This window comes from Seriola lalandi, unplaced genomic scaffold (genome assembly GCF_002814215.2).
Source record: "Seriola lalandi dorsalis isolate HSWRI2012SDOR001 ecotype SW California unplaced genomic scaffold, Sedor1 jcf7180002054389, whole genome shotgun sequence".
NCBI lineage: Eukaryota > Metazoa > Chordata > Actinopteri > Carangiformes > Carangidae > Seriola > Seriola lalandi.
In genome coordinates, this window is record NW_019524942.1 from 47,727 (window position 1) to 59,737 (window position 12,011).

Consider the following 12,011-nt stretch of genomic DNA (forward strand, 5'->3'; position numbering starts at 1 on the left):
AAAAAAGTTGAAAAAATGACATAGTATAGTATGCCAAAAAAGTTGAAAAAATGACATAGTATAGTATGCCAAAAAAGTTGAAAAAATGACATAGTATAGTATGCCAAAAAAGTTGAAACAAAACGACATAGTATAGTATGGCAAAACAGTTTCAAATAACGACATTGTATAGAGTGGCAAAAAAGTTGAAAAAACGACAGTATAGTATGGTAAAAAATTTGAAAAAACGACAAAGTATAGTATGGAAAAACTTTTCAAAAAATGTAGTAAGATATAAAGTCATAAAAACATCATGGTATAGTAATGCCTAAATTGTAATAGTATAGTAGGGCCTAAGAAGTGAAAAAAAAGAAAAACGACATAGATAGTATAGCAAAATAGTGGAAAAAAATGACAAAGTATAGTATGGCAAAAAAGTTTTTAAAGAACAACATAGTATACTATGGCAAAAAAGTGAAAGAAACCAACAGTATAGTATGGCAAAAAAAAGTGAACAAAATGACATAGTATAGTATGGCAAAAAGAGTGAAAAAAAACGACATAGTATAGTATGGCAAAAAAAGTGAAAGAAGATGACAAAGTATAGTATGGCAAAAGGTTTTAAAAAACGACATAGTATAGTATGGCAAAAAAGTGAAAAAACACATCATAGTATAGTAAGGCATATAGTTATAAAAACATCCGAATATAGTAAAATTGTAATAGTATAGTGAGGCCTAAGAAATGAAAAAAACGACATATAGTATGGCAAAAAAGTGAAAAAAAAAGACACAGTATAAGTATAGCGTAAAAAGTCATAAATACATCATAGTATAGTAAAGCCTAAATTGTAATAGTATAGTGAAGCCTAAGAAGTAAAAAAATAAAAGGACATAGAATAGTATGGAAAAAAATTTTAAAAAACGACATAGGCAAAAAAGTGAAAAAACATCATAGTATAGTAAGGCATAAAGTCATAAAAACATTATTTTATAGTAAGGCCTAAATTGTAATGGTATAGTAAGGCTGAAGAAGTTTAAAAAAAAAACAACATACTATACCATAGCATATAAAAGCGAAAAAAGTCTAGAAAGCCATAAAAAGTTGTTGTCATAGTATAGTAAGTTCTATTAAGGCATAAAATGTCATAATATAATAAGGCATAAAAACGTACAGTAAGGCATAAAATTGTTTATTGTTTATCTGGATCCCTATTAGCTTCCTCTGCAGTGGTTGCTAATCTACCTGGGGTCCACATAAAATCAGATATAAACCTACAGCATATAAACCTACAACAATCCAACAAAAAAGTATTGATTGATCTCCTCTCAGTCTAAACAAAGTGACATAATTGAAAATGAAATACTCACCATAACAACTTCAACAATAAATGTACAAAATTTAAACAAAAATCTAATGCTGCAGATTAAAACAAACAAACATCCTGCAGGTGGTATAATAGGCATCATCATTTATTTTTTTAATTTATTTATTATTTTTGTGTCTTCTTACTCTGTAAAGTGGCCTTGAGTACATTGAAAGAGGTTATAAAAATCTAAGTTATTATTATTACAGGGTGATCTCTTCCATCAGTTTCTCTTTGAGTGATTTAGGTTTTCTTCTGATTTGTTTTCTTTCTGTTGGTAGTGAATTCCACTGACCGGAGGCTCTGTAAATGAGATTTTAAGTTGATTTGATTTTTGCATTTTGCATGCTGAGTCTAGTTTGGTGATTGTGTTTGACTTGTCTGTATTAACTGTTCTGTAAAAAAAAATGGTTTTCTATCTACAACAGAATTATGGATAAATGTAAGAAGGCTGGATGTTAATTAGTTTGAAACGAGAAGTTGAGAGATAGTCTTGCAACCCTATTATGTGTGAGCTGGAGTTTTTGATAACTTTTTTTGCTGTGCTTGACCAAACAACCCTGCAGTACCCTAGACGTGAGAGAACAAGTGCCTGTGTCAGCTGATTCCTAATGTATGGTGTTACATAAAGGGAGCATTTATGCATCATACTGATACTCGTCCCCATTTTTGCAATAATTGCATTAATACGGTCTAACCACTTTAAGCGTTCATCAATTATGACACCAAGTAATTTAATTTTCCTAACTTGCTGCATTGGTGTCCCCTCTATGGATGTTTTGAGTTCACTTCATTGCTTAATGCTTCATTTGGTTCATCAGTAGTAGACACAGCACAAAACACGTTTGCATCATCTGCATACATTGCTATTTTTGCCTGGTATATGGCAAGTCAGTGGTGAAGATAGAAAATAAGAGTGGGCCCACGTAGCTGCCTTGTGGGACTCCCCAGCATACATCTTTGTTTTCTGAAAAGCTTCCATTAAAATATACCCTTTGTTTTCTCCCAGACAGAAAGCTCTCCATCCAACGGATAGGGGTTGGTAAGAAACCATAGTCCTTTCATTTGATTATTTGCAGTTCATGGTCTATAACATCGAAAGTAGCACTTAAAAATCAAGCATCACAGATCCAACCAGTTTTTATTGTCCATTTCCTTCAACCAGTTATCCGTCATGTAAACTAAAGCAGAGTTGGTTGAGTGACCTCTATGCATGTTGGGATTTTGGTATGACTTCATTAATAAAAGAAAAATTATAATGATGCTGAATTTGATTGAAAACTATCTTGTCTAATATTTTACTTAGAACTGTTAGTAGGCTAATAGTCCTGCTATTTGCCCCAGAAAAATGGAGCCTTTTGTCTTTTGGCAAAGGTATGACTTTGGATTCTTTCCATAGTACAGAGCACACAGAACTGATCAAACATCTGTAAATATGACATATAGGTACAGAAAAAATATGTCATACGTGGCATAAAATGTCATAGTATAGTAAAGCATAAAAACATAATGGAGCAAACCAAAAATGCAGGTAAGGAGTAAAAAAAAAAAAGGTATCAACTTTTAACCATCAAGTAGATAAAAATTTGACTTATTTATCTGGAATTCACTCCTATTGATGAATTCATTTAATGTTAGTCTGGACATGAGCCCCAGAGACAGTTCAGAGAAGCATTTATATTCAACTTAAATGACCTCAGCCAGTTCCTGAGGGGTATCACACAGAAGACTTGATCATTTATCTTGTTTTCAGAAAGGAACTTGATTGTAGTTGGCATCAATGGAAAGCATGCGTCTTGAGTGACATCTAGTGGCAGCTGAAAGGAACTGAGACATCTGGACATGCATGTGCAACTAAGTAACTAATCTGCCAATTATTTCCTCAATTTCTCCAGGTAATCTATTAATCTTAAAAAATAAATGAACAACATAATAAAGACGTTCCATCACTATTTCCCAGAGCCCAAACTGATGTCTTCAAATTGTTCATCTGATCAACAATAGCGATATTTCATCTATTTTCATTTATGACAAGAAAAGCAGCAAATTCTCACATTTGAGAAGCTCAAACCAGAAACAGTTACTGGTAGTTCAATGTATTTTGGGATTTATCTAAAAATTTTACCACCTGCTGGGAAACAAATCTAGCTTTAGATCACCAGACTAGTATTACAGTCAATACAGCTCTTAGCAGTTCAGTCAGAACTAAAAAACAGTCCATTAGACTGACATTTGCACTAAAACAGAAACAGAATATTATCCAAAATAAGAAACTTTATTGATGCAGTAACAGGACACGTTTGTGAAATTCTTCATACACATTTTCATTAGGAATATTTTAAAGTAAGTAAATATAGCAGCATCTTTACATTTACATAAACACATAGAAAACCATCCTCAGAGTTATTCTGTTCAAGTAAATGAGGAACTGAAAATTAATGACATTACATCACATTACAGGGTGAGTGAGCTTGAGTTTACATCCATTTTTGAGACAGAAAATATGTGAATGAGTGAAACAAAGTGTTCACGTGACTGTTTATGACAGTGCTCCTTGTGTACAGTACAGCTGATAAACTGTTCTGCTCAGAGCTGGGCCCAGGTTTCTGAAAAACAAAAGAAAAGAAAACATTAACTATTTGCATTTACTCCTGTTACTGTTACCATGTAGCTCATGTAGTTATTTTATCTTATTTGGCACGTTTTGTTGGATGTAGACAGAGTTTCATAAGGTGCAAAAGATCCTTTAACTGAAGCTAACATGAAAATGATCAACAAGGTTTAAACTGGACTGGCTGTCACTGGCGCAGGGGCATAAAAAAACACATGCAAATAGACAAAAAGACAAAACACAAACACGCTGCAAGTAGCACAGACGACATAGGAAGTGTTTCCATGCGACACTAAAAAATGATGATAATATACGTGTTATAATACATGTATTATAATGCATCCCTGCATACCTGTTGTTCAATGCTTGGTGACTTTTGAAGTCAGGCGCATTGAACAAGGGCGTTTGTGTATTTGGTCGTGTTGTGTGGATTTGCAGCTCATTTGTTGTCAAGTTTGTTTGTGTTTTGCCTATTTACATGTTTTCTTAAGTTGCAATGCTTTGACTTCTCAGGGCCACTGTAGACGAGTCTGTTCATAACATAAAGGTGTATTTTGTGATTTAACTTTTCAGTGAAGTGATATTGTGTCTTTCTTTTGACCTTTTAACAAGAACTGCTACATGAACATCTGGACCAGAAAACTACGACTCAAACGGCTGTAAACTCCACAAACCTTTTCAGCTTCCCGTATCGGATGGAAGAGAGGAGTTTCTCTTTCTCTGCTTCGCTTGCACACTTTTCGTAGGCGGCCAGAAGACTGAGATGGAGAGATAAGAGAGACAAGAGAGACAGAAAGATGAAAAAATAAAATAATCTCTTACAGCAGTTTGAGGCCATGGTGCTCATTCATTTTATTCTTTTCTTAACAGTGTGTTGAACAGATGTTTTTTTTTACCCTTGGGCGTTTATTTTCTTGTCCAAGTTCTACTGAAGTAACACAATCTCTTGTTTATGGGAAGTATGAGGGATATAAAACACAATCTGCATTTCAGAGTTTGGGGATTTTGTAGCTGTGAGTCATGTTTGGTGCTACATTCTCAGTTCTGCCGTTTCTACATCATCCGTCAAAATGTGAGTTTCTGAAGATGCTGCAAGCTCTTTTTCTATTTCATCTAAATAAATCTGTTTAGCAGCATCACTTCCTGTGGCACCAGAGGAAAGAGTAAACACACCTGGTGAGTGAGTGAGTGAAATGTGTATAATATGTGAGTTACCTGTGTGGAGTGCTGTATTGCTCCAGTATGGCGGCTGCCTTGTCTCCAGACAAACCGCTGATCTGCATCAGCTGTCGGGCGAACACTTCTCTCACTGTCTGACACTAGAGGGCAAAACAGGGACACAGGGATTCAAACAGTCACAAGCACACCTGTAACAAAAGGCGACGCTGCATTTACACAAAATAAAAATGTTTAAAAAAGGTCACAAAGTCACTTTATTCAACAAAAAAAAAAAAAAGAAGTTAAGTTTAAAGTGGGGGTTAAAACAGGTGAATGGAAATGTACTCAGTGAGGGTTTATACACACACACCTTGTTTTTGACTGCACCATAGTTGAACTCTGCAAAAGAAATGAGAGCGCAGGAGGGGATCCCTCTCTCCTCTTCATCACTCTCTTCATCACCCTGCAGCTGTCTGGAGCGACAGATCAGCGAACGGTTCTGAGAGAAAGTGTGAAGCACAGGTCACAGTTAAGGAGGAGGTGAGTCGGGATCTGGGAGCTGTTTCACAAAGCAGCATTTTAACAGTTAAAGATTCATGAGCTCTAGACAAATATATTCCTCTGAACCACAGAGCTGCATTATTGTCCAAAAAAAATAGGGTGACATGTTCCCTCATCACCATGAACACACACACACACACACACACACACACACACTGTAGTTTATTTTGATTAAATCTCATACACACTGTCCTGCTGCTGTAAAATACTCACTAGAGCACAAAATGTGGACTACTCCGCAGCAGAAAATAGTCCCCAACAAAAACATTTTTTCTGTTATTCAGCCTTTTCTAAAAAAGAGATTATTATAGATTATTGTCTTCAGTTGGCTCGTGGTTGAATGCCACATTTACGGTAGGCATGGCAACAACAGCAGCTCATCTTTTAAGACAGGACAAATTACTAACTCTTTCTAGAGACATGAAGCTTGTGTGTGTGTGTATGTGTGTGTGTGTGTGTGTCAGTCACCTGGTACAGTTTAGTCAGGTATCGAGTTATGACAGTGAGGTAGGCGGCAGATTCCCTCACATCCTGGACCCTCTTCACAAAGAAGCCGTCAACCACCTGTCACACACACACACACAAAAAATTTATTGCACAAAATACATCCACAAACCATCAACAGTCCCTTTTTTAATGAGGGTGAAAAATATGAAATACATAAAACCTATGATAATTTATAATCACAAATTATTATTTCTTGCACATTTCCCAACATATTTATGTGTCTATTCCAGTTGTTGTCAATATCAATACATTTTACAATCATTTTTTCTGAGAATCGTTTTATCGATAAAATTGTCGGGTATAATTTCCCAAAGATCACGGTGATGTTTTAAAGTGTCGTTTCGTTCAATGAACTCTCCAAAATCCAAATAAATTCAGTTTACCATCATGTGACAAAGAAAAAAAAGCTGCTTATTCACTTATTAAAATAGCTGCAGATTCATTTTGCTGCTGATTGATTAACTGAGTAATGGCTGCAGCTCTAATTCTAATATCCGTTTATTGTTCAATACTGTCCCGTGTATCGATCAGGCTCTAGTCCAGTCCACAGTAAACTGACACGTCAGTGCAGGACTGTGTGTGCGCACCTGTGTGTTGACGATGGCCTGCTGCAGAGTGGCTTCAGGTAAACTCAGGTGGGAGGCGGCCGTCCCACACTCCTCTACCAGGTAGACGGGCCGACGAAGACCACACCTCTTCAATCGAAACTGATGGAGGGAAGAGTGGGAGAGAGGAAGAGTTCAAAAAGTACAAAAGCAAACGTTTCCTGGTAACAGCGCCTTAAATCTGGGGCTGAAATCTATTATTTTCATTGTCAATTTATCTGCAGATTATTTTCTTGATAAATATATGAGCTGTTTGAGCCATTAACTGTCCAGAAAATAAATATCACAGTTTCCCAGAGGTGTTGGTGACATCTTCAAATCTTATATTTTGTCTGAACAACAGGAAGAAGCAGGTATTTGATATTTTTTGCTGTGATTTTTTTTGTCCATTTCATCACCATTAGATTTTGGGGTTCATTGACTGTTGGTTGGAAAAAAGAAGCACATGCTACTTGTAACTTATAATTTTTCATTATTGTTTTATGCTCCGATAGAGAAAAACACACCGACCTTCTGTTCCCTGAAGCGTCCATCGATGATGCTGCCACACAGGTCGTCCATCCTCTTCCTCTCGATGATGTAATCGAGGACCAGCTCCCTGCCCGCGGGGGCTCGCAGCTGACCTGCGGAGTGAGATTATAATCCGTCTGTTCACTCGCTTTCCCCTCTGGTTTTTGCCTCCCCGTGTGTGCGCGTCTGCGTTACCTGGAACAGGTGCCACCTTTTCCCGAGCCACCCACAGGAAGTCTCCGACATTTAGTTTCCTGACATCGAAGTGCACTCCGTTTCTCTGGAGCTCTTTGACCAGCTCCTGCTTACGGTGGTGGCTGCCGCTGCACGACAAGCGAATCAACACGTCATGAAATGTGTACGCGCACTGACAGAAACCTTCAGGACGAGGACACAGGCAGCTCTCTTACCCAGTGGTCTCGATGAAGTCAACACACAGTATAATTTCATAGGTTCCAGGGAGAAGACATCCTCCATTCGCCTTTCTGCTTGTCGCCTGTGAATCCAAACCCACCACATCCACCTCCCTCCCTGGCTGGGAGACGCAGGTCGGCCTCTCTGTGGATCTGTGGAGAAGGAATGATTTGTTTTGTTGTTTTTTTTCTGGCAGGAAAACAAACACGACATGAAGACTCCATCTATTTAGTGTCCACTCACTGGATTCTCTCCTCCTCCTCCTTTTCTTCTTCTTCTTCATCATCGCTGCCAGTAAGATCCACAACCCCAGGACCGCCCTCCTCGTCCTCCTCCACCTCCTCCCCTTCGCTCACTGGCTTGTCTTTAGTCCCTTGCTCTGCCGACTCCAGCCGCTCAGCCAAAGACAGACCCTCTTCAGTCAGAGAATACCTGAGAGACAGAGCAGTTATGATTTCAGTCCTGGTTGATTTGGTGATCACTGCCATCATGTCTTGTCGTTATTTATTTACTTCCTGATTAAATAAAAGTATAAATTGGTGGTGTAAGCAAGTGTCGCAGCAGTGGTGGTATCGGTTCACAGTGCAGCCAAACAAACTCATTGTTTTAATGATGTTTTGATTTGAAGGTGCATTTTTGATGAACAACCGCAGTCAGTTACTGTTACACAATAAAAGCAACCCTGTGTTTCACAAGTTAGATGCTTTTAATATGAAGCAGTAGCAGTAAAACACCCTGCAAAATCTTATATATGTTGTATAACCCAAATTAGGTGAATCACTCCGTTGGTTTCTGCTGGCGAACAAGCAGGTTTTTATCTCAATATAAACAAAAACAAATGCGTGCACTTCCTGTGTACCTGGCAGGATTGTGCGTCTTGATCACCAGGTTCCTCTGGATCAGAGTGCTGACTGAAGACCAGGCCGTGTACTTACTGCCCAGATCTGGCTACAGCCAGACAGAGAAGATGAAGACGGGAAACAGAGAGAAGATAAATACCAGGAATTAACATGAGCAAACTGGTCGGTCGGGTTTGTCGTGTTGTAAAAAAATATTTTACTTACCACACTAAAAGATTTGTCACAGAGAAGCTGAGCTTCATCTTGTAGTTCCAGCTTAAACATGTAACCTTTACTACCCGGGATCTGCAGAGAAAGATGATGATGATGATGATGGTGATGATGATGATGATGGTGTAATACTACTAATATTTTTACTAAGCCTGATGTGCAGAGGTGATACCTGTGACTGTCTGTAAAGGGTGAGCAGTACAGCATAACCCCCAGACCTCTTCTGAGGCATGTACTCCCTCTTCTTCTTCCTCCCTCCTCCTCCTCCTCCTTTGTCCTTCCCTCGATCCCCTGCAGCATTCTTCTACAAAGAATGATGGATCACAGAGGAATAGATCAATCACAGCTCAGTGAAGAAACCCACACTGATCACATCCATTTCACTTCATCACTTCTTACTGGATGAAACGAAAGAAAATGAAAATTCAACATTTCCTCGTCATAAAAGCTTTTATATTTAACACATTTACTCTTGGATTAGTAACCGATTCTTTAAAAATCACCCTCAGCCATATTTGGAATTGAATGTTACAAAACCTGTTTTGCATTTTTCATAAACTATCACAGGAGTGGAGGAACAAACAACCACACAGTCAGATTTATAGCTGTCCTCCTTCACTTAAAAACAATTCATTAACACAATTGTCTGACTATTATTTGACTGTTTTTACTGAAGTAAATAAACAGTAAATGTCTCTGCCAGCTTGGTCATCACATCCAGAAAGTTTATACTCTTATGAAGACCTGTCAGATTTCTTAATTGTCATGAACAAGCAACATAACTAATAAAAGGTTTGTTATTAAATCCTCTACTCAAAAAAACATATTGTTTGGTTCGACTCACAGCTTCTGAGGAATTGAATTATCCCTGTGAATTTTTCTGTGTAGAAACTCTATGATGTGTGTGTTGGTGTGTCTTTACACGGCCCGCACTCCTTTTATTACCTGTCTGGATGGAGCCAGGCTGTTGTTGTCTGGTCTGCCAGGAGGGGGCGCTCCTTTAGGGAGCGAGTGAATAGGAGCGTCTGGACCTGGAGCAGAGGTGAAGAGGAGAAGAGAAGAAAAAAAGTGGAGACAGAGGAAATAAAGAAGCTAATAACAGAAAGTCTTATAATGTAAAATAAAATAAACTTCCCTCCATCCACCTCCTTCTTGACGGCTCATTCTGTGGTTTATGTAGTTTGATAATTATATTTCTATCTCTTCCTTCTACTTTCCCTCCTGTCTGAACATACTCATAGATTAATAAGGAACACCAAAGCACATACCATCTTTTTCAAAACATTGTTGTTTCCTTCTTTATTCTTTTAAAATATATAGTTTTACTTACATGGTAATAAAATTACAACATCCTCGGCACCTGGAAATATCACTTAATGCAAACATCAATTACTCCATCCATCCATTCATCCGTTTCTCACCCTTTTCTCTGAGGTGTCGTTGCAGTTTTTCATCCAGAATCTTACAGATCCCGTCTCCAAAGTTTTGGAGGATCTTTGCCTCTTTGGCGTTTTGTAGCGGTAGTGGATACTTGTTCAAAGAGCTGATGGCCTGATGAATGACAGAAACACAGACGCACAAATTATTTTCAAGACATTTTGAATATATTTTGTGAATGATTGAGTCATTTCTGTGCAGGAAGTTTCTAGACTTTCCAAACATATTAACCTTTAGCCGTCTGATGTGATCTGATATGAACATAAATATGTGGATGTCTGAACATTACACCCATATGTGACTGTTGATGTGAGCATCTCAATCCAAAACCATGAGCACTGGCAAAGCTTTCCACCAGATTTTAAAACCTAGCTGCATCGATTTGATCCAGTGCAGCCGCAATGATGATGTTGGATGATAATGTCTGGCTCATAGTCTGTGATTGAGTTTATCTCAACGATGTAGGTTGGGTTTGGGGATTCGTGCGCTCTGTCAGTCCGTTTTTTAGCAGCCGGGGGTGGAACCTGATGTGGTTTTCTGCTGTTGTGGCCCATCTGCCTCAAGGTTGAATGACACGTTTCTGCTGTCTGTCCAAGTGTCTCTCTCTGCAGATCTGTCACTCACTGGATGTTTATTGGGGTTTTTTTTTTTTTTTGCACCATTCTGAGTGAACTCTATTGTGAGTGTGAATCCCAGGAGATCAGCAGTTTCAGAAACACTCAAACCAGCTGGTCTGACACCAACAATCATACCACGGTCTAAAGCCACTGTCACATTATTTCCCCTCCATTCTGATGTTTGATGTGAACATTAACTGAAGTTCATGAACTGTGTCTGCAGGATTTTATACATTGCACTGTTGCCATGCGGACTATTGAATGATTGTAAGAATAAGCAGGTGTGCAGGTGTTCATCTGTTGCATTAAGATTTCACCTTTTGAGACAAATAAACTAAAAACAAAGAAAGTCCACATGGGGTGTCCACATACTTTTGGCCATGTAGTGTTTCTTTTCTTTTTACTTTAGCTTTTCAGATGTAATGAGGATCAGAGCTGCTTCCTGCTCAGTAAGAAGTTAGGGTTATGAAGTGAGCAGATCGTCCTCCTCACCTTTTGATAGGTGTACTGGATCTTCAGCCCCTTCTCTTTCGCCTCGTCCCGGAGCTCGGTGAGCCACTTGAGGAACAGCGGGTTCGGGCAGGAGGGCAGGGCGCGTTTCCGACCCAACCGGACCGGCTCCGAAGCTGGCATCCCTTTGGGTCTGACAGGAGACGGACGACGGGATAAACCCCAGCTGCCGCACTACGACACGTTAAACTACATTTAGCCGAGTTGGTGCAAACAACACAAACATGTCCTGCGACTTTAGCTAACTAACGCTAGCGTTAGCTGACAACAACTAGCCATTTACCCGGTGTGAGGGTTTTCACCAACAAGACATAAAGTTTAAAAGTAGACAACAACATGTTGTAGAAGGTTTAAGCAAAGAAAAGAGTAGAAGAAGTCGTGTTTGTGCCTGGAAGTTGGGCTCACCTATTAGTTGAGAAGCTGCAGCTGCTGCTGGCGCCTTGTATTCAAACACACTGCGCATGTCCTTTTTGACACCGGTCACATGACCGGAAGTAGAACGTGACAAAAATGAGCTACAAAAAGGTAAATATAAGGTGAGCAAACGCTTAAATTATTAAATAAATGAATAGAAAGATACGAAAAATGTTATGAGTATAAAAAAATAATAATAATGAAGACTGAATAAAGGAATTAATAAATACTGTATTATATTAAAGTATTTCT

At 38.5% G+C, this 12,011-nt stretch overlaps 1 protein-coding gene across 1 annotated transcript; it reads right to left on the reverse strand.

Moving 5' to 3' along the window:
- Nucleotides 1-3,601: 3,601 nt before the first annotated feature.
- mus81 (MUS81 structure-specific endonuclease subunit) lies at nucleotides 3,602-11,807 on the reverse strand. Its single transcript, XM_023409319.2, has 17 exons — nucleotides 11,751-11,807; nucleotides 11,328-11,519; nucleotides 10,203-10,332; nucleotides 9,727-9,812; nucleotides 8,954-9,085; nucleotides 8,776-8,856; nucleotides 8,571-8,659; nucleotides 7,955-8,143; nucleotides 7,708-7,863; nucleotides 7,493-7,620; nucleotides 7,298-7,410; nucleotides 6,770-6,889; nucleotides 6,144-6,239; nucleotides 5,485-5,613; nucleotides 5,172-5,275; nucleotides 4,631-4,714; nucleotides 3,602-3,951 (listed from the first exon to the last, which is right to left on the reverse strand). The coding sequence occupies exons 2-17, from the start codon at nucleotides 11,466-11,468 to the stop codon at nucleotides 3,885-3,887; spliced, it is 1,845 nt and encodes a 614-aa protein (XP_023265087.1). The 5' UTR covers nucleotides 11,469-11,519; nucleotides 11,751-11,807; the 3' UTR covers nucleotides 3,602-3,884.
- Between the last annotated feature and the right edge of the window lie 204 nt (nucleotides 11,808-12,011).